This window comes from Acipenser ruthenus, chromosome 3 (assembly GCF_902713425.1).
Source record: "Acipenser ruthenus chromosome 3, fAciRut3.2 maternal haplotype, whole genome shotgun sequence".
Taxonomy (NCBI): Eukaryota; Metazoa; Chordata; class Actinopteri; order Acipenseriformes; family Acipenseridae; genus Acipenser; species Acipenser ruthenus.
The window spans coordinates 37,285,003-37,312,731 of NC_081191.1; the positions used below are offsets into that span (position 1 = coordinate 37,285,003).

Consider the following 27,729-nt stretch of genomic DNA (forward strand, 5'->3'; position numbering starts at 1 on the left):
TTGTGTGTAAATACATTACCATACATCATTTTCTTAAGTTCAAAAAATGTAATTTAAACAATAATAATTAAGATGTTTCTTAATATAACAGACCTAAAACTATAATAGCTGGAACCAATCAATCCGATTTTGAGGTCCCCGCCCCTTCAGTTCCTGTTTGGTAGCACACTACAATAAAGTGCTTAACCCTGAGCTCCGTATTAAATCTGGGATCAGCTAGTACCCAACTATGTTCCCCATCTTTTTTCGTAGGAATTGGTACTAAGTTAGTACGTAGCTGGGGATGATCCCAAGATAGTACCGTATAGCTAGTCCACAATTTAGTACGCAGCTTTGTTCTAAGGCCCTGTCCACACTATACATTTAAACGTTAGTTTACGCTTGTAACCCTGGTTCCCTGAAGTCGAAGACGACCACCAACATACTTTTTGGGAAAGTATATCAGAGCCGTCGTGAGGGATGCCTCGGAACCGCAGAACCATCAAGGCAGTAAAGGGTCTACCACATTAAAGTGGTAGAACCTGGTGAAAGTATGCGGCGTAGCACAGTACAGATATCGGACAGCGAGGCTGCTCTGAAGAGGGCCCACGATGTAGCCAACCCTCCGGTAGAGTGTGCAGCTATCCGCCCCGGTTGGGGGAACGCTGGCCTCATCATAAGCAGTTGAGACTGTGTCTACAGTCCAGTGCGACAGTCGCTGTTTCGAGAGGGCCTGTCCTAGGGTCCGTATCCCGTGACAGACAAAGAGCTGGTCAGACTGACATAGTGCTCTTGTCCTATCACGTAACACCTCAATGCCCACACCAGGCAGAGGGAATTCAACAGGCTATTCTCCTCTGAGGAAAACAGGTGGATGGAAGGACTCCAGCTCCACAGACTGGTTCATGTGGAAGGCTGTGATCACTTTAGGGAGGAAAGCAGGGTTTGTACGTAGTGACACCCTGTTCCCATCATCCCAAATATGCATACAGGAGCCATGTACTGACAGTGCCTGTAGCTCACTGACCCGCTTTGTGGAGGTGATAGCCAAGAGGAAGGCAATGCAACCCCAGGGATCGAAGTCCCCCTGGTGGTTGACATATGCTACCACTGATGTGTTGTTCATCCTGATCAACACATGTGTATCTTGGATCACCAGGAGAAAGTGGTGGAGGGCAAGGTAAACCGCCTGCAACCCCAGCATGTTTATGTGCAGGGATGTCCTATGGCCCGACCAGGTGCCTCGGACTTCTCTGCCTTCCCAGACTGCTCCCCAACCCGAGCTGGAGGCGTCGTCACCACCTGACGACACATCACTGCTCCCATCCGCACACCCTCGCACAGGCGCGAGGCCCGCCTCCACCAGCGCAGGGCTGCCGAGCACATGCGAGACACCATCAGCCAACGTTGTCTGTCGTGCTTGGGATGCAAGCGAAACACATTGAGCCATGCTTGTAGCGGGCGCAGGTGAAGCAAGCCCAGCTCGATGGCTGATATGGCTGCAGCCATCAGACCCAACAGTTTCTGATACAACACTAACATGACCTTCGATCCCTGCCAAAACAGGCAGTTTTGAACAGCTGTTACCCTGTCGACAGGTAGGCACGCATCGTACGGGAGTCCAGCCGGAGTCCCAGGTATGCTGTGCACTGCACCGGTGTAAGTTGACTCTTTGCATTGTTCAGGGTGAGGCCCAGCCTTGCCAGATGTTCTATCACAATTGCCGTGTGGGTAACTGCTCCCTCCTGCAACTGGGAACAAATCAACTAGTCGTCGAGGTAATTCAAAACTCTGATCCCCTGCAATCCACGCACTTTGAAAACATACGTGGGGCTAAGGAGAGGCCGAACGGTAGTATAGAAAACTCGTAGACACTTCCTGTGCGAGGGACGAATGGGAATGTGAAAATACGCATCCCGTAAGTCCACGGTGTTAAACCAGTCGTCTGGCCTGACGGACTGGAAAATGTGACAGTGAGTCAGCATTTGGAACCTTTCTTTCAAAAACTTGTTGAGGAGTCTCAGGTCCAGGATGGGGCGAAAGTCACCGTCCTTTTCGGGTACCAGAAGGTATTTCGAGTAGAACCCTTCCCTGTGAGAGGTGGGGTCTACGAGACAGATTGCTCGCTTGCACAGCAAGGTAGCCACTTCCTGCTGAAGTACCGAGACCTGGAGAGGGTCCATCATAGATAGTATTGGTGACCCCTCGGAAGTGTGGAGGCCCCATACGGAACTGTAATGCGCAACCGGTGTACACGGTGGCGAGCACCCAGGTACCTGAGGTGCAAGCACGCCAATACTGCTGCTGATGTGTTGTGAAGGGGTGGGTCTAAGGCTGCAAGCCCTCAGGGCTGCTGCTGGTGCTGATGCTGAGCACGCTGAAGCTGTTGCCGAGCACTGCGTTCTTGGTACTGCCGCCTAGCACGTTGTTATGCGGAGTTACCACGCCCTGCGTTACCTGGGCCAAGCGGAAAGGTTTGCTTTCACGCTGCCGGCTTGTTCTGCAGGCAATGCCTCAGGTCACCCAGCGGGTAATGTGAGTGCCATCGGTTAGGCTTGCCCTGCGCCGGAGCACAGGACGGCAGTAGCGCTGCCACCTACAGAGACGCCGAGGACATCATCCCACGGAGGGGCCTATCGACAGCTCTGACATAAAATGCTCAGTAAGTACCTGACCTGTGGCAGGCATATCCCAAAAGTATATTGGTGGTACATTGCCTTGAAAGAGAACCATATTAGTTGCCTTTTAAACCGGCTTAAAAGTGCTAAATACGGTTTGCGTCCACAGTACGCAGCGTTTAATGCCGGGAGGTAGTCTCGAGTCCGGTTCTAATTAGATCGCATCAGGTAGTGCGGTTTGTCAGAAGTGTGGAAGCTGTATTAGCGAACTACATTTTTTGTGTATCCTCCAATCTCCCAAAATGCTTTGTGATATGTTTGGTGAAATACACAGAACATGAGCCAGAAGGACTTGCAATCAGTGTACACTCCATACTTGGTATTCATTTTTATGCTTAAAAAAAGAAAAAAATGTTAAACTAGTGGGGAAAATAACAAAAGCACAATGTTAAATTAGGCAACTGCAAAAATGAAATGCGAGTTAAAAGTAGGATCGGGATGAACAATTCACGTAATTTGTCAGCTCTGTTTGAAATAAAATTAAGGGGACCAAAATTAGGCGCAGGCAAGATATGAAGGTATAAACAATTATGAAAACAGAATCTAAGGGATGTCACCTGATTAAAAATAAAACCTGAAAACTTCAAGCCCTACTTGTCTGTGTTTGTATTTACTTTTTCCAAAATACTTGTTTTATTTCTTTTTAGTAATATGCACCTCTGTTAATATGGGGCATAACACATTATTTTAAAATAAAATACAGTGCATGGTGGGATACTATCATATTCATTTCCACTGTTCATTGCGCTGCTAGGAACCCTAACCAAACTATTCTAATGGTGTGTGGACGCATTAAGCCCGACTAAACATGAAACGGTACTTCAGTGTGGACGCTTTGAGCTGGATTAATTACAATGGTTTTGACAAAGGTTTTGACTACGGTTCTTGAGATCAGTTATGTAGTGTGGACAGGGCCTAAATCTACAAGTTTGTTGCAATTGACCCTTCCTGTCTATGAACTAAAATGTGCACCAAAGTTCATATTAAGGTCTAATTTAATTAAAATTATGAAGCACTTGTAGTTCTCTTATCAAGTAATTAAAGTGAATACACATTGCCCAGTTTTGTATGTTACCCCTGTCGGCTAAGGATCTTTTTGGAACCTATTTTACTTATAAACAGAAAACAAACTATTTGTTTAGTTGATTTTAGACATCATTTTGTAAACAAACTTAATACCTCGGGCCAATATGACCCGAGACATTTCTCCATGTAGCTCTGCATACATTAAGAAAATGCTTTCAATTGGTCTTTTATCGTTGTATTTGTATTATTATTATGATTATGATTATGAGTATGATTATGTCTGAAATTGGTTGTACCTGTCTGAAGAGATGTTTGTAATAAGGGCTTATAAAAATCTGTACTTGGCGTAATTACAAGTTTTTAATTGGTACTTCCCTGTTTTAAGTGGTATCTGACAGTCTAAAATGTGTAAAGTCTAAAGGGGGGAATATTTGGAAATCCCCTTAAACTGTTGTCAGCCCCAACCACACCAGCCAGCAGTATTTCATAGACTAATAAGTATAGTTTAACAAACAATATTTATTACACCTAATAAATTAGTGAATAACCTTGTTTCATATAGAGGGTGTCAATACTTATGTCTGCAATTGTACATACGTGTATGTGTATATATAGGATGTGTTGCAGTAAGAATACCTCTGTTAAGAAAGGGGAACTAAAAGGCTAAAACATGCACAAGAACACATAAATTGGACTATGGAACAATGGTCAAAGGCGCTTTGGACTGTTGATGGATGGACAATGACACCTGTGCCTTCTGCCAGCTCTGTTGTCAATTCAATGCTTGTCTTCTTTCTATTCCTTATGGATATTATCTTTAGGTATTGCTCATCCTTGTTAGACAGCTTTTTGGGTCTTCCAGTCCTGCGTTTGTCAATTACAGATTGTTGATTATGCTTCGGATACCACACCTTGAAAATCAAGTGATGCGAGCTATTTCACTCAATGTTTTTCCTTCTTTATGTTATAATAGTAGAAAACACAAGTGGAGGCTTTGAGTAAATTGTTGATGCTCATAATCCACCAGAGTAGAAAAATGCAACATATCTAAGACTTTTGCACAGCATGTTTGGAGGTCTCAAGTTATGCCCGTGTACCTCACCAAAATAACAGATTGGTACTATCACTGTCTTACGTGTGATCTACATGGATAGCATGTACATTACATTGTTGTAACCCATTTCAATGTAAAGTTTGATCAAATTTTGACAAATGATCCCATATAAACAGCCTTCATAATCCTAACCCGCCACTACATAATGATTTAATGTACGAGAACAATGTATTTTATTATTTATAACCTCTCCTAATGCTAAACATACTGAAGACTGAAGTTGTGTAATGACACTCCCATGGATTCAAAGTAGACAAATTACCCTAAAATTAACAAACGGAAACACATCAGATTCCATGTGTATGGAAAAAACAAGAATGTGAAAATAAAAAAAAAAATTAAAACAACTTCCAGAGTAAATGTTTCATTTTTGTCCGTCACTTCCAGGCAATTTCTCTTCAATGATCCTTGGCCTTCTGATAAAGGTAAATGGACGTCAAGCCTTTTCTAAATATAGGAATGATTAATTTAGAATCTGAAAGCATGGGGTGTGAATACTTCTGGACACCACTATAGTAAACGGAAGCAACGCATAATTTTTCCAAATCAAGTCAGCTATGAATATGTACTAAAAACAAAATGCAAGTAAGAAACAATAAATAAGTAAAATCGCTCGGCTATATCAAAGTCTATTTTTTTTCCACAATACAACTTAAAAGTTGAAAAGGCAACTAAACAATAATAAAAAACAAAGTAAAATGTTTACATTTTTGGAGGTAGCATGAATCCCATAGACGAAGTAGGCACATTGCTACTTCTTTCTATTTATTGGTTTGTGTTTAATAAAAGGAACAATATAAGACAAGGGTTCTGATTTTCCACTGTGGGCAAAGTCCCCTCATAATAAATGTAATATGGAGTGGACAATTTGCACACACTGAAAATTAAAGTGCTTTTTACAGTTGGCCAAGATATATAGTGCAGAAAAGCAGTGTATTTTTGTACATAACACCATTAGCATATTAAAATGGAGTCCTGACTCTAGGCATGTTCAAAGGGTCATTACAAACCTGCTAATCATAGTCACTCTTGCCTTGACCATTTTGCACTGTAGTTGGCAGACTAATACCGCATCCAGTCCTTGAAATATAGGTTGCTCAGAATAAATTAAACATTTTTGTTTGATTTATGGGGTGAAGTTTTCTATTTGAACACTTTAAAAAAAATATTTCATATGGAGGGACACAATAAATAAATAAATATAGCACTTCCCAGAGACATACTGCATATGTACCACACCCACAGACCGCTACTCCTTCTGGGTGTAATATATAGAGAACACTGCAATTAAACAAAGTAACATCTAGATATTTATCACTGCTTGATTTCACTGGATATGCAAATACCTTCAATTATTTAACATCAAATAATTACAAATTACACATTTTTTAAGTCAAAATAAACATTGTATTCCATATTTATTATAATACATTAAATCACTGCCTCACCACTTATTCAAATCAAATAAGAATATCGTTTCCCTATTAGGCTGGTTGAATTGACCAAACTAAAACAGGGAAGATCTAAACTTACTGAAGGAGCACACAGATGGGTGTCGATATTAACCGAGTCTAAAATCCCAGTAAGCAGAGAGGAATAATTCATATATGGACTTGTGTTTTTTTTAATTATTATCAATGGGTTATGGGGGTCTTGTATGTTTGGTCTTGTAATGTTCCTTTATCAATTTAACACCATTTTTAAAAACCAGGCTAAAACTCGCTGTAAAAGAGGGTCATCTGCTTTATGAGAACAATAAATACACCAATGTTTAAAAAATATCCAAGGTTTTTGGGGGTATGCATTGGAATTCAGGAAATCAAAGGGGCAAAAGTGTCTTTTAAAAGGCAGCGAGGAGCTTTTGCTCAGTCCAGGGTTTCTGTCCAGGCCAATTGTTAAAGAATCTTCTGAAGGATGGAATTGGGCACCTCCAAAGTTTCATCCTTCACCAAAACAATATCGTAAGAGTCCAAATACTTTTCCAAGCGTTCCTCAACCTGGGCATGAAAAAGATTCAGGGCAATGAGATATTCATATTTTATTTCCTTCAGTTGATAATGATATTTTAGTTGATAAGTAATTTCAGTCATAACAAAACAACTAATAGTAGTTCATAGAATTATCTAGCTTTCTGTATATAATCCCAGTTCTAATTTACGTTTAACCTTAACAATGATATATACTACTTGCTGGACATAAAATTAATTTATAAATAGGAATACATCAATTTACTGATTTACATTTAACAAAGGAGGGGCCTAAATGGCTTTGTCCTCTTAAAGCTGCTGCTGTCATTTGTCACTTCGTGAGAATTCTACATTCTGTATTTCTTTGTGGGACTTTGGCTGAATTGTGGACGTTCATTTATATCCAGGCAACTGTTTTAAATTGGGGATAGTTAAGTTGCTTGACTATTTAGATTCTGTGAAAGGGAATCAGTAGGAATTAATTATCCTAAGACAGAAGCCCTTTATTTGTCCCCTGACTAAACCAATTCTTAATTTAATGTTGGTATTAACAATAAACTTCTCATACCTTATCATTTAAAAAGCCGATCTTGAGAATGTTTTCTACATTTGGCACTCCATCTGCCATGTTCAGGTCACCAAGTGAGTCTCCCAGGAGAATAATGTTACAGTTGTCCTTTAACTGCTTGAAGTATTCAGTATTCTTCAGGGCTCCATCATGCTTGTTATACACATGGATTAGTTCTCCTTTGAAACCTTTCAACACGCCCTTTAAAACAAAGCACAACCTTTACTGTCAAGTCGGGTTTAACTCATTATTTATGTGCCAGTACTATTTTAATAACTTGATATCCCATGGCTAATCTCAGTGTATTATTTCATTCAATTGACACAATATGATCACGTAAATTTAATAACATGTCAGTTACAGTACTTTATTTTGGTTAATTATGCCATGAATCGGAGGCAGACAGAGAGATTTCTTCCCAATTACATATTGATGGGAATATCAAAAATAACCTAGAAGCAGTTAAAGGTAACTTTCCAGATTTTGGGGCAATGCGGGTATTCCTATGTACTGATGATTCTAAATACTATTATTTCAGGACTTTTGATGTATGTCATGTAGTTCATAAGTATGCCCTAGGAGTTCATAAGCACATGTGTGAAAATGGCCGGTGTTACCAGAGTGAGATATGACTGTGGTACTCTCTCCCCGGACTTACGTGCTCGTCGAATTCCATGAAGTTTGAGACCACCTTGACATTCGGGTGGTAGACCCCGGCCTGCCGAATGATCTCCTCCAGGACATCTCCCAGCCCGGCCGAGAAGATAAACATGGGGACATTGTGCTCCTGGAGCTTATCGAAGAAATGCTCGTAGCCCTCTCTGTGAACGAATGAGCACGGGTGTCAGGATTTGGTTTAAACCATAAATGAATATCCCTACTGATAACAAACAGCACTACGAAATGTGCCAAATGTTGACAACAGATCCTACATAACTGTTTGACCAATTGAGATGAAACTTGGAAAATAAATTTTTCTTTAAAATAAATTCTTAAGTTTCTCAGAATCTAGCTCACCTACGTCCGAATAGTGTTTGGCATAGTAGGTTACGTTGATGAATGCTGTATGGAACAGTTCACCTTAATTTGTTCAAACTTTGCATGGATGCTTATTACAAAAAGTTACTGAACATACAGAACAAGTAGATCACAACAGAAAAACAGAAAATCGCTCATGGTCATTTGTTTTTGTCATGCATTACATTATTATTAACTTTGGGGAAAAAATCTGTCAGCATCACTTCCAGTTTGTTTGTTAAGCATATGGTAAAGAGCCATGCTTGTTCACAGGAAGCCCGTCAGCAACAGCACAGACATGCGTCACCAAAAGACAAACCAACCACACATTCAAGCAAGCACACTGATAAACACATCACCAACGTATAGTAATTATATGTCTACACTTACTCGAAAAAAGAGGCTGTCTGGTAACGTGCCTGTTGCCCTGAGGACAACTAGGAAGGCCACATGGCATTGGGCAATGCACACTGTATAGAGGTGACAGGAGTGTCTGGAATACTTTACATTTGGATAAAATAAAAAACAAATAACCTTCTCCTACCTTAGACAGGCATCTGATTCCCTCACGATTTCTGGAAGCTTGTCTTTCTGTAGACCCTGTTCGATCAGTAAGGTGTGGGATTTGAAATACCTGCAAACGAATGAGTAGAGCAGAGCAACGCTTAATGAGAATGTAAAGGTCTTCAAAGGTCTTCAAACAGATGCTGTGCAGAAACATTGAGATATAAATGGCACAACCCCTAATAATGTTTAATTGCTGACTGGGCAACAACATCTACCACGTACCGTTTTAGTTTGCGTTCAGAATTTCAAATCAAAAGCATGCTATAATTATTACAGCAACTTATTATTTATCTAATTTTGTGGCTTCCAGTTTACAAAACGGTCCTTTTGCAACTTACCATTCCACCATGAATGGGAACTTTTCCTCTATAGTGAGATTAGGGTCGATTTCGATGGGATAGTACGTATCTTTAAGTTGCAGCAGCTGCAAGGAACAAGTAGAAAATATTATACAATATACTTCAATATGTTTATTCCTCTGTGGTCTAACTGTATTTACATTCAACTAGCTTTTGCTGCAAGGACACAAGTGCTTTGTTAGCCAAACAGCATCTTCTGCTGGAAACTACTGGCAACAGTAGGAGGTTACCAGAGTCACCTTCAAGCTCTGCTACACCAGAAATAATAAAAAAGGATTGTCTTAGTGTTTTACAATCCAAAACCAGGATTCTTCCCAATCTAGGCCCTTAAATGACTTTTAATGGTTGGCTCAAGACAGCTAATATTTTCAAATATAAACAGCCAATGTTTTCAAATATTGTAATTAACAAACTTATTAAATAAGTGAAAAAAACCAAAAAACTGTACAGGACATTTCATCTTTAACTCTCTGCTCCTTAATAACAATATCAGCTTAAGATTGCTCTTACCTTCTTTCTGCATTCTTCTGTGACCATTTTGCAATTGTCAATAATGTCTGTTGGTAAAATTATATTTTTGTTTTAAACACTTTGGTTTACTTGTTTGATGCTTTTGTGATTCTGTTTTCATATTTTATTTACAGTATTGTGATAAACACTAAAGTATGGTCTTGCTTACTGTACACTGCAGATGTAACAATTACTGAATTAATTAACTTTTGTTCAACAACAAAAACCCAGAGAAGACGGAATAAGCGGTCTGGTTGAGTTTATCATTAAGCAGGCAGAATGGACTGGACTGAGGTGCTGAGGTGCCTATTCAAAATATCTGTATATGTGCTTTAAAAGAGTTTTGTTCAGCAAAGCACTGTATGACAATGCACTCTTGTGTCTGATTTTAATATAGCATAAAGTCAAAAATAATGTTTAATTTTACAAGAAACCAGCTTCACTGCTTTGAGATTAAATACATCTTTTTTTTCATTTGTAAAATAAAATGCATGTTATTTGGTCATTCCTCATCATTTGTGACACACATTTCCAGTTAGTAACCCCTCTATATAAATATACATGGTACATTTCAAAGAGCTAATTTTTAAATTGCAGTATACAAAATAAAAATCAGTATTTGAATGTGTCTTTATGCAAGAGACACTTACTGTGACACGTGGGGCATTGTTTTCCATTGTTGGCGAACTTACTTAACGTCATATCAAAGTCTGTAATAATCTGAAAAATGATCAAGATAAAAAATTAAGATGGTTATACAAGTAACTTAAAATTTAAAAAAATGCTACAGTAATAATAACGCGACATGAGGGTTGGTTTATTGTGGCATGGCAATATATAAGTAGGGCTTTTGATTTTCGGTTTTAACCGATAAAAAACGATAAAACACCCTTAATACAATTTTTTTTTTCAATCCGTGTATAGCCAATGAACACAGGAAATGGTTACTCAATTCACGCTGACTTCACCCCTTTCCCATTTAAAAAAAAAAAAAAAAGACGGGTGGGCAACGATATGAAAATTGTACATTGATATCATGCACGTATTACGATATCGCAATTATCGAAGTCTTCCAAAATACAGAAAACTATTATAACACAATTGCAATATGAAACATATTGGGCAGCAGTGTGGAGTAGTGGTTAGGGCTCTGGACTCTTGACCGGAGGGTCGTAGGTTCAATCCCAGGTGGGGGACACTGTTGCTGTACCCTTGAGCAAGGTACTTTACCTAGATTGCTCCAGTAAAAACCCAACTGTATAAATGGGTAATTGTATGTAAAAATAATGTGATATCTTGTAACAATTGTAAGTCGCCCTGGATAAGGGCGTCTGCTAAGAAATAAATAATAATAATAATAATAATAATAATAATAATATTCATACAGACGTTAACAGTTATTTACATAAGAAAAGCAATAACTTACTTTGACTTAGTATCTTAATATCCATGGAGAAAAACAATGTCGTTATATTGTTTTACTATTCCATGCCATCATCAGTTACCTCAAAACCGACATATTTATATTCTGTACTGCACTGTGCAGACTAGCCAATCCGGAAGTCATTTAATCTTCTCTAATGCGCTACCCATCTAAATGTATTAAGTAGTCTACAGTGTCATGCTGAATGTTGCATTATTTTGTGATTTGTTTTGATGTTTTAAAACTACATCTAATTTATAATACCTAAAGTTCACATTTTAAAAATACATTACTAATAGTGTAAGTAATCACATGGAAAAAATGCAATGAACCACTGATGCATGTGCACATCTCAAAATAATCCCAACAGTGCTTAATGCAGCATGCAAATAGCGTTTGGTACCTTGTGCACACGTTCTGAATGGAAGAAAAAAAAAAAATATATATATATATATATATATATATATCAAATTATTTACGCTGATTTTCCTGTGTATTATGTTTGTTTGCGTTAAGTTTGTTTTTAGGTGTGAATCCCTTTAAAAAACAGACGGTCCTGTTTCTTAATTAGTTGATGTGCACACTTTTTGAAAACAGGATATAGTTTCCGGTAAGGGATTGGCCAGTGAGAGGAAACAGGTGAAGAAACGGGAGTAGAGCAGACGAGAGAGGGTACACAGGTTCTTGATTTGTAGCTATTGAATGTTTGAAATACATTCGTTAATCGAGTTCTTAGAAGAAAAAAAAAAGCCAATCAATTGAATAAAATGGTTAAATAATATTTTATGTGTGGTGTTTGCCTACGAGGCTAACAACGATTGACATGTATAGGGTTTGGTGAATCTTAAAATAAAATAAACTTGATCATACTGCGTTTGTATTTTTAGCAGTATTAGCAATAAAAAGTATGTCTCTGCGAGCGTACGTGACATTTTTGTTAATCCCACGATATCGTGATATGGAAATTATTATTGATATCGAATGATATTGATATCATATCAAAATATCGATATTGGTGCCCATCCCTCAACAAAACAAAAACAAACTGCCTTTCCCAGTGCAGACATTTTGGAAAGTAACCGAAAACGAAAGCCCCGAAAAAAAAAAAGATTTACATAAAACTTGAAAATATTTAAAAATAAGCACCAAAAAATGAAATTGAAAAACAGAAGCCCTATATATAACCCACTGAAATGTTGAAGGCAGCACAGCCTAGTGGTTAGACACGAGAACTGCATAAGGGTTTAAATGCCAAAACTGCTTGGTGTGTGTGTGTGTGTTTTTTTATCTGTGCATGGCAGACTTCATTACTTTAAGAAGTCCTTGTATGTATTAAAATAGACTGCACTATTGTCTGTAACCTTAACTTCAACTTCTTATTTAACACTAAAGAGGCTAAGGGAAGTCAATGCAATTTGCTCTACCTGGAGTTTGGCAGCTCCTCCTTTAATAAGGCCACAGATAATCTCCTCCACTCTCTCTGGGTCCTTGATGTGGACTGTTTTCTTTTGAAACTCCGGCATCTAAAAAAACCAAACAAGCAAAAAAAAAACACCATATAAATTCATATATAATGCAACTTTGATGCAACTGGATTAGTGTCGGAATACAGTAAAGCTGCTGCCACAATACTGTAAATTACACACGATGATTAGCGCTAACAGCGTTAACAAATTCTCATTTAATGATGTGTTGCTGCTGCTGTGTTTGCTGTGAATCCTAACCCAACAGTTTAATATGCATTGGTAACATTTATCGAACCACCAAACTGCTGCATTAAAAAATGAGTTACCTGTGCCATAACAACAACCTTCTGCATTTCAGTGAAGCTGCTGGTGCTTTGGCTTCTCTTTCTTTAACTCTCAATACAATCCTACATTGGGCCTTTACAAAACAATTGCAAGGATGTATATAACACACAATAAATGTTTGTTCTATAATGAGCAAGAGATTTATAGTACATCTGTAATTGACTGCTAGATTTTAAAAGGAGAGAAATTGTATTTAAAAAAAAAAAAAGTTACTCTTTCCAAAAAATAAAATGAAAATATACCATTGTCTAAACTAAATGTGTGTCAATGTTGCACCAATCTGATTGTGTAATATTTTAATTAATATTTACCAGATTTACCCATGTTTTATTAAACATGATAAAACATACCCCTTGCTATGAATTCGACAGAGCCCCATTCCATTTTTTTTTGTTATCGGCAGAATACAAATGGATATTCTTCCACTGCTTGTTCAGTGTTAGCTGACGGCCTTATGAAATCTGTTACATTTGTTTGTGTATTCCGATTATGTTTTTCTGATTTTGTTTTTTTTTTCTTTTTAAAAAATGTAATTGGTGTTTCCGATGTTTTAAATCAAAAGTTGTTGGATACAGTGATAAGAATTAAGTACCGTAACAAATGTTCCACATTTTTTATTCAGAACTGGATTGTAATGGCAAAAATTATGATTTGACAGACTATACTGTAAATTGTTCCAGTGGAATATCGGCTTCAGCACACACCACAACAAAATCTTCAACAAATTCCTGTCCGCTATCTGCAGATTTCATACTGTCTGGGATCGTGGTTTGTAGTGCTTGGGAGCCTCGCTGATTCTCTTCATACTTGATGCGATTGTTAGATGGATTTTGACATTAAAATTATCTTTACAGACTTACTGTACTTGCAACTTTGGTGTTAGTTTTTTTATTGATAAACTTTTTTTCCAGTTATAAAAGGCCTTTTCTAGTGAGGTAACTTTGCTTCCAGTGTATTGATTTAGTGAAAAAAAACTGCTCTACGTTGCGTCTCTGTCTCTCTTAGCAATGACCAGTAACATATGGTAGTTAATGCCCACCCCGCAGCACGGGAGCTACGACTGCCTGCCCTGTAATATACAAAATGCATGCACATTTCAAAAGTGACAAATGCATTTTTTTTCTGTACGGCACTAGATTTTGCGTTATTGTTTCGCTTCCATCCATGTTCTCGTTAATACGGATTTCATAGGGCCCCATATCTACCTACTCTGTTGTTCTTAGAGACAAACAAACTAGTTGCACTACCAGGAGGGTGTAAAATAGAAATTACAAAAGTGACTAACCTTTTTTCCCTCCCAAATGGTGCTTTTTTGGTAAACTAATGACATTTTACTCAACTGAGACACCGAAGTAACAACTGAGCTGTATAGAGCAGATATAAGTAATTTTCTTAAAAAAATATGGGTACTTCATTTCTTTATACTAAATTAGTATAAAAGATTTTGTTTTAGATAGCTTCAGTTCATGATACAGTTGCTTTGCTTAAGACAGTGTAATTCAATGCTTCAAAACCGAGTGGCTTTGGGGAGACAGTAAATTAATACCTTTTCAGTCTGGCACTGTAATTTTGATGAATGGCAAAGCTAAATGCCAGCTGTTGTTTTGGATGGCTCCAAAACAGGAAGCCATCTAAAAAACAAATGAGCCACTGAGTTATCAATCCATAGGAAAAATATACATGAAATGAAGGTGAATGAGTTTTTTAAAAAATATATATATTTGTAGCCCTACAACATACAAAACATTTGTATACTGCAGTGTTTAATCTCGGGACTGCTCCATTTACACAATACACCCTGGGCCCTACGATATTATTCAGTACGTGGGTAGACATTATCTATCTATTTAGGATCTTATATGTGTCAATTCCTTTAGCCTTCAGACCCTGTTTACCTCCATGCCTTTACAGAAGTCTTATGAGTCTTATAGGGTCAAATGTATTGGAAGAAAAAGAATTGGTCTTACAATGGAAAGAGAAACAGACTGGCATAGACTGTTCCCATGAACAGGGACACCAGAACAGAAAGACTATCCCTGGATCCCTAGCACTCAGGATTGAGGTTTGGCTGAGTCTGTACCTGTGTGTTGATCAATCTTGTCTTGTCTGTCCTTGACTCTGACCAACAGTGGACTGCTGAGGAGGTGAGCAACATCCAGAGCCACAGCAACAATCTCATCGACAAGCTGCCAACAAAATCAACCAGACCTCAATCTCAACACAACAACCAAGAAGCGCATCATGGTCTTTAAACCCCAGAGGGGATCAGGGAAATGGCCCTCATGTAATTAAGCAAACACTACAGTGCATAATATCAGGAGCTGGCTTGAGTTACATAACCAGCAGAAACACTGACACCTGAAAAACCCTTGCACAGCATTAATAAACACATCCCAGCAAATCTTGCAGAATTGTTTAACAGGACAGAAATTGCTCATTTGTTCATGTTAATACAAACTGTGAAAATGCACTTTGTATATTTCTGAAAATTATGGTTGGATTCAGTAATTTAAGAATTATAACTTTCTTTTTCTTTCTTTACTGGACTGCACAAAACCACCCTAACCCTTGAAGATAAAATGCATCCCTCAGGATGATGTGTTCATGTTAGGACACTGTAAAACATCATAGATTAAGTACAAAATCAAAGTAAACTTTCAAATACTGCAAACATCTTTAGCATTCTGTCAGTTTAATACATGACACAGTCCGCTCTGTAACCACTAAGAAAAACTGACGCAAAAGCAGCGACAGGTTCCACACACAAACATTGCACAGGCTTACCGGTAACCTCTGTACTGTAGGTAAGAACGACTGGCATGAAGAAAACTGTTTCTGGCAGACAAGTGCTTATATAGTGTAAGGCTATTTGAGGGCGTTAACAAAAATAGCCAGGCTAATCCTATGCAAGCTGAGAGCAGTGTGATGCAAGCACAGCTATTTGAAGCACTCAGTGACACTTTGTGTAAACAGAAATAAAAAGCAAACTCAAAGCTCTCCGTGAGAGTCAACTGGAAGTGAAGTAAACAGTATCATACAGTACACAACAAAAACCTTTAGTAGAATGCTGAGCACTACACTGCTTTAGAAAGGCAGAATGACAGCTTAGAAACGTAAAGTGCAAGCTGCAACTACTTTATATGAAATATAGTTTGACATGCTGTAAAACATCTTTATCTAGCATTCTGTCAATTGCAGTAGATAAAGCTGTCAGATAATGTACTACAGAAGTCACGGAGGGTTTTGAACTAAACCACATTGTTTTTAAAGGGCTATTACAGTAGATATGCAGAACCTTCAGATAATGTTTTCTTAAACACTGCCTAGATACTTCAGAATTGCTAAATCAACTTAATTTGTGGTCCGATTTAGACTGTTAGATGTATTTTGGAATATTTACTGTATTTCATTATTTTCCAGTGCTGATTTTTTTTTCTGTGCTAGCTACTGTATTTTGCTATTGCAGGTGAAATTTGTTTTCGATGCTTCGCTGTATGTTATTTCACATACATGTGAATATCCTTCAAATAATGTAGACCTATATTTAAATTTATAGCTTAGTAAAAAAACAAAGAAAAAATACACACATATAACTTATACCACATTACACATAATCTATGATCATATATGGTATGTGGAGATCTGATTCTATTCTTAAAATGGCAATACTTTAAAATGCAATGGTGCAAGTCACAGTCTGACTCCTTCCATGTAGATACATTGCTAATTTACATAGACATTTCAATGACCGTTGCTGTTTTGTAATTCGGTGTTATTCCCCCCAAAACATCAACGCTAAAAATGAACACACAAATAGGTAGATTATTATTAGTTTTGCTCAAATCCTTACACCAAAAAAAAAAACACCACAAAAAAAAAACGAGCAAGTAGCTATGTATGACATGGTTCAAGTAGCAGCTTCCTGCGTTATGTAGTAACGAGTAGGAGAGTGTGACGGGGTACACCCCGCACCTGCGCATGTTCTGTATTATTTTGTATTTGTTTATTATTATTATTATTATTATTATTATTATTATTATTATTATTATTATTATTATTATTATTATTATGTATTTTAATATATGACAGTGAAAAGCCCTTATTGTTTAAATCTAGGACGGGCGGAAATGCTGTCCGCTATTATTTGTTGTTGTTTTGTATTTTAAAATACCTCGAGAATGCGTGACTGGCGGTGAGTAATTATTGAATTACCTGACAGTCATGTATCTTTAATAAACCTGTGCAAAATGTTAACAATATAATTCATAATTAGTTAATCCCTCGGTCTCCACTGTAAGAACCTGCAGCTTTGGCTGCACAGGGTGGAGTGTTCAAGAGTAGAGTGGGACGTAGAGGAGATAGCATTAAAAGAAACAATTGCTACGTGTGCTGGTTTTGAAACAGCATGATACTTCTTTTAGTTATTTTCTTGTCTGTCTATTTTGTTTGGCCAATGATGTCGCTAACCCCTCAAGCACCTAAAGTTTGCCAAGAATGTATGAAATTAGTTTTTTCATTGTATGCATTTTTTTTATTATTATTATAGGAGGAATAAAACTGGGTGAGGAACAGCCAAACTCAGCTAACAAGGTGAGGTTGCTGAAGACAGTTTACTGTCAAAAGTCATACACCATGGCAAGACTGAGCACAGCAACAAGACACAAGGTAGTTATACTGCATCAGCAAGGTCTCTCCCAGGCAGAAATTTCAAGGCAGACAGGGGTTTCCAGATGTGCTGTCCAAGCTCTTTTGAAGAAGCACAAAGAAACGGGCAACGTTGAGGACCGTAGACGCAGTGGTCGGCCAAGGAAACTTACTGCAGCAGATGAAAGACACATCATGCTTACTTCCCTTCGCAATCAGAAGATGTCCAGCAGTGCCATCAGCTCAGAATTGGCAGAAAACAGTGGGACACCCATCTATTGTCCGGAGAAGTCTGGTCAGAAGTGGCCTTCATGGAAGACTTGCGGCCAAAAAGCCATACCTCCGACGTGGAAACAAGGCCAAGCGACTCAACTATGCACAAAAACACAGGAACTGGGGTGCAGAAAAATGGCAGCAGGTGCTCTGGACTGAAGAGTCAAAATATGAAGTATTTGGCTGTAGCAGATGGTAGTTTGTTCGCCGAAGGGCTGGAGAGCGGTACACGAATGAGTGTCTGCAGGCAACAGTGAAGCACGGTGGAGGTTCCTTGCAAGTTTGGGGCTGCATTTCTGCAAATGGAGTTGGGGATTTGGTCAGAATTAATGGTCTCCTCAATGCTGAGAAGTACAGGCAGATACTTATCCATCATGCAATACCATCAGGGAGGCATTTGATTGGCCCCAAATTAATTCTGCAGCATGACAACGACCACAAACATACAGCGAAAGTCATTAAGAACTATCTTCAGTGTAAAGAAGAACAAGGAGTCCTGGAAGTGATGGTATGGCCCCCACAGAGCCCTGATCTCAACATCATCGAGTCTGTCTGGGATTACATGAAGAGAGAGAAGCAACTGAGGCTGCCTAAATCCACAGAAGAACTGTGGTTAGTTCTCCAAGATGTTTGTTTACTTTAAGGTCTGCTTATTCTCGAGTTCATAAGAGGATTAAAACACTACTCATTGAATTCAGCGATCGTGAAGATAAGCCATTTGTTCAGCAGTTAGTTTATGACTCTTTTTAAAAGAATTCTTTGTCAGTGGGGGAGTTTGTGACCAGAAACAAAGAAGACACAGAGAATGGTTTAAAATCCCCCTTTGTATATATTTCAATTCTGTTACTTTAATACACAGGATGATATTATGACCCCCTGTGACGCTACACTGGGTTTAAGAGTTCACAGACAAGAAAAACAAACTCCATTTCAATGAACTTACTGTAGCATGGTAGTAAAAGACCATACTTTAGTAAATGTTGCTTGTGTTTGGTATGTAGATATGTTGAGAGGGGTTGCCCTTACTGTACAACATATACAGCTAAACTCAGGGTAAATGTGGCTGTTCATGTGTGTCTCAGCAAAAATGAATCTCTCTGTAAACGTATAATAGAAGAAAGTTGAAACCAAGATTGTTTTGAAGAGCACAGTTATTACTACTGTATAAACCCTCCCTTACTTTTTTATATTTGCAGTGATTCTGTATGTTACAGAGACAAGGGTGTCTGAACTATGCACCAGCTGCAGAGTCACTTACAACAACATCTCACCTGAAAGACAGATCACAAGGAGGTTAAGTGACTTGCTCAGGGTCACACAGTGAGTAAGCCGGGATTTGAACCGGGGACCTCCTGGTTACAAGCCCTTTTCTTAAACCACGACCACTCAGCCTATATTTTTATAATTTTCTAACTGGCTGCCATTTGCTTGAAGGCCTGTCTTGTTTTTACTGCTCTAATATTAAAAAACAAAACAAAACAAAAAAAAAACGCACAAGTAAATATTACAGCAGATTAATATCACTTTAATTTGTAAAGGATTTTCCCAATGCTATCTTGTGAGATAACTGTTAATGTGGTTTCTTTGAATTGGATTATAACTTGCTACATAGTGCCACCTAATGGCCAAATTTTAAAACTGTGACAAGAACCAACATCGATATTATGGGATTTAAAAGAAAATTGTCATAAGGAAAGCTGGCAGAGACATACTTTTTATTGCTAATACTGCTAAAATATAAACGTAGTATAATCAAATTTATTTTATATTAAGATACAACAAACCCTATACATACCAATCATTGTCATTCTTGTAGGCAAAGAAACACCACACACTAAAGTATTATTTAACCATTTTATTCCATTGATTTGCATTTAGGTACCCAACGCTATTTGCATGCTGCATTAAGTTTGGCACAATTGACCATCCGTAAAGTGTTGACGGAGTCATGACGAATTTTGCAGCCTGCTTTATTTTGAGATATGCGCATGCGTCAGCGTTTCATTTAAATTTTGTCTGTGTGTTTACTTATGCTATTATTCATTTATTCACAGGCATAAACATTCGGCATTATGAGCAAGATGTACATTTTAGACATCACAACAGTATACAAACATCAAAACACATCTCAAAATAATGCAAAATTTGGCATTACACCATACTTAATACTTAATTTTAGAGGTGTTGTAAGTCAGCATTTACACGCAGAGCAGCTTAAGATTCAATTACATAAGAATTGCTGGAAAATGAACAACCCCTAAGTCTGTGCGCAGTGAAGTATAGAAATATTACAGTTTTGAGGTGGATGATGATGGAATCATAAAAGATAACATGTCCAAGACCTTGTTTTTCTCCATTGATATAATGTAACAAAGCACCACGAAGTTAAAGTAGGTTAGAGGTCTTCATATGTAAATATCTGCTAACGTCTGTGTCATGTTAATGTTTATAATTTAATGTATATACAGTCGACGTCGCCTAATTGGGATACACATAATCAGGATTTCTGTTTAAACTCTGGGAGACGGTTCTTCCCAATGCTATTTATGTCGTTTAATTGGGATACAGTATTTTCAAATGATGAACGGAGATCGCTTTTCAGAGCAAGACAGGTTTGCGTAGAACAGTGCAGTGAGTACGGCAGGATTATGCTGTGACTTCGCAGGTGCCTCGCTTCGTGACAAGATGTGATTTCATTTAAAAAAACAGCAATTCATTTTGTTTAGGAATAAAAAAAACAAGTCATATTTTTAATTCTGAATTTAACATTTAATCATAAATGATTAAATGTTAAATTCAGAATGTGAGACTAATGTCCTCTCAAATGCCTCTTGTTTAATTGGGACAGCCACTTATTCAGGATATTTGTACTTGTCCTGAGGTGTCCTGAAAAAGTGGTGTCGACTGTATTTATTTATTTTTTTTAATAAATGTAGTCATTGCCAATTTTTACCACATTTTTCTCCCCAATTTAGAATTGCCAATTGTGTTATTATTAATCCCGGTTCACCGTTGCAACCCCCCGGCGACTTGGGAAACGGCAGCTGACACATGCGTTCTCCGAAACGTGTCCCTGCCAAGCTGTCTTTTTTCGCACTGCGGATCCACAGCGAAGCCATCAGACCAATAGTGCCGGAGGACAACACAGATCTGAATGGCTCAATTGCAGACCCGCATGTGCCCTATCAGCCACAGGGGTCGCTGGTGCACGGTGAACCGTGGATTACCTTGCCGATTTAAGCCCTCCCTACCCGTGCGGGGCTCAGCCAATTGTGCGCCCCCTGGAAACTCCTGGTCACGGTCAGAAATGACATAGCCTGGACTCGAACCTGCGATCTCCAGGGGCTGGTTGTACTAAAGGGATCCGATCCCGGATCCAGGCTCAGATATTGATCTTGATCCAAGTTGTGTTGTACTAAACGGATCAGTGCTCAATCTGAGTTCAAACTTGATCTTGCTTTTGAGCAGGATCAGAACCTGATCCCACTTTTGAAAAATTGAGAAACTAAACACAATTTGTTTTATTCGTATAGGTCGGGTTTTTAAAGATAGGCAAAACCCTCTTGAGGTTTTCGGCGAGGAAGAAATAAGAAGACGGTACAGATTAACACCGGGTACCATAATTAAATTAACAAACATGGTTGATCCGATAGTTGCATCAACACCAATTATGTCTCCGACTCCTTGTTGATAGCTGCCCGTTGCGAAAAATCTCAACGTTAAACAGACTTTTAACAGCGTTGGTAAGGCATGGCTGTGCTCCATCGTCGGCCCAACTATTGGATCAACCATGTTTGTTAATTTAGACCAAGATCAGAATTGGATCAGAGCTTGATGGAACGTTTTTAAAATGGCCCATGCATCATCAAAATACATAACTGAAACCTTTTTAAAATTGCTAAAATAATATTTAAATAAGCACTATACTGAATTTGATTAATTGTAACGATAACTTAATAAACTTTAAAACCTGCTTGCAGGGATATCCAAAAATATTTCCTTCAAATTGAAACAGAGATGATTTAATGTTTCAGAAAACATTAAGCAACAATGCATTTAAAAGTAGCTGAAACAGTACTGTATTAAGATAATATCAATTAGAAAAAAACTTTGTACAATATTAGTTTAGTTGCGTTTAGCTGTATCTGACATTTCTGTTTTTGCCGTATAGCTACAGAAAAAAAATGGACCTGACTGCATAATGGGGTTTCATAAATATTATTTCTGTTTTCTGTGTTGACAAAGTCATACTGGCGTTCTCATGTTATCGATTACAATTAAATCATTGATTTAATTAGATTTAACGTTGTAGTTTTAAAAAAAAAAAAATTGTAGTACTAAAAATGTAGTACTAGAGGCACAAAACAATTACATCCCAAAAGTAGACAAATCTAAATCTAAAACAAAATGGCCAAAATGGTTTAATAGATCAATTAAAAAAAATATTCAGAGAAAAAAGGCACTTTACAGAGCATTTAAAAGGGACCAAAAACAAAGCACACAGAAAGAGTACTTGGAACTGCAAACACAAGTCAAAAAGGAAGTTAGAAAGGCCAAGAGAGAGATAGAAATCAATATTGCTAAGGGGGCTAAAACCAATTCCAAAATATTTTTCCAATATTATAACAGCAAGAGAACATTCAAAGAGGAGGTTAAATGTCTATGAGACACAAATGGCAAAATCATAGATGAAGAAAAAAAAAATAGCAAATATATTAAATGATTACTTTTCACTGGTTTTTACAAAGGAGGACACGGACAACATGCCCGACATGTCTGTTCCTATCCAATTTTAAATAACTTTAGCATAACAGAGGCAGAAGTGTTAAAGGGACTAGGAGTTCTTAAAATAAACAAATCCCCTGGGCCAGATGAGATCCTCCCAATAGTACTCAAAGAAATGAAAGAAGTTATTTACAAACCGCTAACCAAGATCATGCAACAGTCTTTTGACACAGGGGTTGTACCGAAGACTGGAAAATAGCAAACGTAATACCGATCCACAAAAAGGGAGACAAAACAGAACCAGGTAATTACAGACCAATAAGCCTGACTTCTATTATATGTAAACTTATGGAAACTATAATAAGATCCAAAATGGAAAATTGCCTATATGGTAACAATATCCTGGGAGACAGCCAGCATGGTTTTAGGAAAGGGAGATCGTGTCTAACTAACCTACTTGACTTTTGAGGATGCAACATTGAAAATGGATAACTGCAAAGCATACGACATGGTTTATTCAGATTTCCAGAAAGCTTCTGACAAAGTCCTGCATAAAAGATTAATTCTCAAACTGAACTCAGTAGGGATTCAAGGAAATGCATGCACATGGATTAGGGAGTGGTTAACAGGTAGAAAACAGAAAGTACTGATTAGAGGAGAAACCTCAAAATGGAGTGATGTAACCAGTGGAGTACCACAGGGATCAGTATTAGGTCCTCTGCTATTCCTAATCTACATTAATGATTTAGATTCTGGTATAGTAAGCAAACTCGTTAAATTTGCAGACGACACAAAAATAGGAGGAGTGGCAAACAATGTTGAAGTAGCAAAGGTCATTCAAAATGATCTAGACAGCATTCAGAATTGGGCAGACACATGGCAAATGAAATTTAATAGAGAAAAGTGTAAAGTATTGCATGCGGGCAATAAAAATGTGCATTATAAATATCATATGGGAGATAGTGAAATTGAAGAAGGGAACTATGAAAAAGACCTAGGAGTTTATGTTGACTCAGAAATGTCTTCATCTAGACAATGTGGGGAAGCTATAAAAAAGGCTAACAAGATGCTCGGATATATTGTGAGAAGTGTTGAATTTAAATCAAGGGAAGTATTATTATTATTAATTATTTCTTAGCAGACGCCCTTATCCAGGGCGACTTACAATTGTTACAAGATATCACATTATTTTTACATACAATTACCCATTTATACAGTTGGGTTTTTATTGGAGCAATCTAGGTAAAGTACCTTGCTCAAGGGTACAGCAGCAGTGTCCCCCACTGGGGATTGAACCCACAACCCTCCGGTCAAGAGTCCAAAGCCCTAACCACTACTCCACACTCCTGCACAGTAATGTTAAAACTCTACAATGCATTAGTAAGACCTAACCTAGAATATTGTGTTCAGTTCTAGTCACCTCGTTACAAAAAGGATATTGCTGCTCTAGAAAGAGTGCAAAGAAGAGCAACCAGAATTATCCCGGGTTTAAAAGGCATGTCGTATGCCGACAGGCTAAAAGAATTGAATCTATTCAGTCTTGAACAAAGAAGACTACGCGGCGATCTGATTCAAACATTCAAAATCCTAAAAGGTATAGACAATGTCAACCCAGGGGACTTCTTTGACCTGAAAAAAGAAACAAGGACCAGGGGTCACAAATGGAGATTAGATAAAGGGGCATTCAGAACAGAAAATAGGAGGCACGTTTTTACACAGAGAATTGTGAGGGTCTGGAACCAACTCCCCAGTAATGTTGTTGAAGCTGACACCCTGGGAACCTTCAGGAAGCTGATTGATGAGATTCTGGGATCAATAAGCTACTAACAACCAAACGAGCAAGATGGGCTGAATGGCCTCCTCTCGTTTATAAACTTTCTTATGTTCTTATGTTCTACAACCGGCCCCTGGCTATAGGGCGAATCCTGCACTCCACGCGGAGCGTTACTGGATGCGCCACTCAGGAGCCCCTGACTATATTTGATATTGCAATTATGTGATTATATTTTTAGGTGTTTTGGAAGACTTTGTATTGATATTGGAAGACATGCACTGTAATGTTCATATCGTTGCGGAGCGCTACTGGATGCGCCACTCGGGAGCCCCCGACTATATTTGATATTGCAATTATGTGATTACATTTTTAGGTGTTTTGGAAGACTTTGTATTATCAATATTGATATTGGAATACATGCACTATATTGATATAAAATGTTCATATCGTTGCCCACCACTACTTAAAAGAGTCACCGATTCCCTTTACATGTTCTCATCACAATGCAGTTCCTTGGTACAGTATAACAGTTTACTAGTTTGCTGAGCTTGCTATCATTATCTAATAATACATCCCACCATATTCATCAGCCATTCAGATTGCAAATAGTGACTCTCTTACCTGCTGTCAAAAGTCTTTTCAATTATGCCAAACGATTACTTTGTTGAGGGAAAAATACCCACACAGTGTTTGTCTTACTTCTTCCAAATTGGTTACATTACCGGTGTCGGGCCAGAATGTGGTACACCATCAGAATGTGGTACGCATACCTGTTTAATGCCAGAAAATGGTACGATGTCAATGCTGTGATTGGCCACTGCACATATCACTACGAACAAGAAAAACTGTAGTTCACCCACAAAATCATATATGTTTACAATTTTAGATAACCCAATTTGTTTCTCATGGCCCAAACTCAGTACAATATAGCCCTTTCTGATGGTCGTTTCCTTGTTTTCGGAGCTAAAATCATTTGCACATGCCCGGACAAGCGCAGTACACGGTCTACCACAAAATAATACCACATCGGATTAACTGTGTTTTGGTGAAAAATCTTTTGAACAAGCCTTCAAATGAAACTCATCAAATCAATGTTATGTTGTCTAGGTCAGTACTCTCATGGAGAACAATTAGGTCAAAAGCCATCAAAAAATACCCTTTTTTTGTAAGCTGCAGATACATTCTTGCACATGATACCCTAGCACCATTTACGCCAATAATGTGTTTTACTTATCATCAGAAATTGGTCCACTTGAGCAGGGATGACCCTCTGGTAAAATGGCCACAATACTCTCTAAATGTGCCACTTGTCAAAGATAATGTAGCCCACACTGACCCACATTATGTCTAAAAGGTCAGCAGTGATGCCCTTTATTCCACTATTGTATCCAGTATGTTTAAATTGTACTCACCCCTCTGTCAAACCTGCAGAAACGCTATAGAACTGTATCTCTTTTCACAACATAGAGGGCAACACCGAGCACCCAGAAAAATCTCTATTTGTATACTGCATTTGTTGCAGGCAAGTAATGTCACTTCACTTTGTTTTTGTAAATGAATGCTTCACAATGGTGATGTAATAATGTTTCATTATTACAAAGGCAAAGGTGCCCAGCACAAGAACAGGACTGGGACCAAATCAAAACTTTGACAACCTGCTAATCGCCCTTAACAAAACTGTATTTAATAGCGTTTTCTTTTTATGAATAGAAGAAATAAGATACAAAAAAAGAAAAGGCTATTAAATACAGTTTTGTTAAGTGCGATTAGCTGGTTGTCAAAGTTTTGATTTGGTCCCAGCCAAGGTATACCATATTCCTAAAACCACTGTACTTGTTTTAAATAAACCACTGTTGATTGATCAGCAGTGATAGGCCTACTAGCAATAATTCCAACAATGAAGTAGCTACATATAAACGGCAGTATCTTGAAACAATCTTCCCAAGCACTTTGGGAGTAAAACTGATGAGGGGTTCCTGCTTAAGAACCTACAAAACACGACACCTTAATAAAAATCAAGCTTAAATGCGTTTCTATGGTTACACAAACTGTTTAGTGCTGCTGGGAAACTGATGCAGACCTAACAAAATACTACTGTCTTAAATGTTAAATCAGAAATCAACCACACGAATACAATATACTCACTGTATCAATCAAATGCACGACTATTAACACACTAGTTACAGTAACTATAAAATACATAATGCAAACCTCTAACGTCTTCTTTCCACAATATTATTCGATAACTGGACACTGTTTTTTTGCGAATTAATTACCTAGCATCATCTTCAGTGCTGTCCACACTGAGACACTGATTTCCCTGCAAAGAAAATCGCCTACATCGATTAAAGGCACATGTTTGCCAACATCTTGGACCAGGGTGACCTCCAATGTCATTGCTATTTTTATTGTCATCTACACACGCACGCACGCAGGCAGGCAGACAGCAGGCCTTCTACTGTACTGTAAGTAACCCTAGCGTACTAAATAGTTACACAGGCGATTATTCATACAATTTTAACCCTGTAATGCCCAAACATTTTTTAAATGTGAACAGATACTTTATTGATGTAACTAGATTCAATTTCTTGTACAAAACACATTGTTTTATACTTGTCCGTCAACACGTACTGCATATGAAACATGTTGGCTTGTGAGGCTGGATTAAAACATGAGGAAGTGGCTAAGCATTGTGATTGTATCTATCACATGTGATATAAAATGTACGGGGTTAAACGCAACTCACCATTTCAATGATCTTGGTTTTCCGTCCCGCTTTCTTCTTCTTTGTGAAGATGTACTGGGCTAAGACCACGCCACCAAAGAGGGCACATACACTGGCAGATGCCACTGCCCCTACTTTTACTATCGCTTTCTTGTCCATACCGCCTTCTGTTCTGTCTGTTCCCTGCTACTCCAGTTTCTGTTACCATGCGATGGGATGCCTGCTTTCCCCAACGAGCTGTCACACACCGCTTCCGTGGAACCTACCATTATAGAGGGGTAGACGGGCGGTAAAACAAAAATAATCTGCATATACTGTATTAATAAAACAAGGCGAAAACAAACAAAAACGAATTTAATTGTTATAAATTACATTATTTACATGGTCTCTGTGTATTAAAAGGGTTTGTCTTTATTTATAGAATTCAATTAACTAAAAATGGTATATTCGGCTTTGAAAACGAGTCCAGATAGAAACGTCTGACCATCGAGTCATCAGCCAGGCAGCGTCTTGGGGCATTGGGCAAAGACATTGGTAGTATGCATGGTTTCTATTCTATTCTATTCTAT

General features: G+C 38.1%; 1 protein-coding gene across 4 annotated transcripts; it reads right to left on the minus strand.

Moving 5' to 3' along the window:
- Positions 1–6,522: 6,522 nt before the first annotated feature.
- LOC117435792 (cytosolic 5'-nucleotidase 3A) lies at positions 6,523–27,408 on the minus strand. 4 transcript variants are annotated; one of them, XM_034059218.3, is made up of 10 exons: positions 15,804–15,853; positions 15,100–15,205; positions 12,633–12,731; positions 10,436–10,505; positions 9,786–9,832; positions 9,255–9,340; positions 8,894–8,983; positions 7,991–8,153; positions 7,333–7,533; positions 6,523–6,794 (listed from the first exon to the last, which is right to left on the minus strand). In XM_034059218.3, exons 2-10 carry the CDS (start codon positions 15,196–15,198, stop codon positions 6,693–6,695), a joined length of 957 nt encoding a protein of 318 aa, XP_033915109.3. In that variant the 5' UTR covers positions 15,199–15,205; positions 15,804–15,853; the 3' UTR covers positions 6,523–6,692. The 4 variants fall into 4 exon arrangements, with proteins under 4 accessions (XP_033915109.3, XP_033915112.3, XP_033915110.3 ...); XM_034059221.3 differs by lacking the exons at positions 15,100–15,205; positions 15,804–15,853 and adding an exon at positions 27,182–27,408; XM_034059219.3 differs by lacking the exons at positions 15,100–15,205; positions 15,804–15,853 and adding an exon at positions 26,712–26,831.
- Positions 27,409–27,729: the final 321 nt, after the last annotated feature.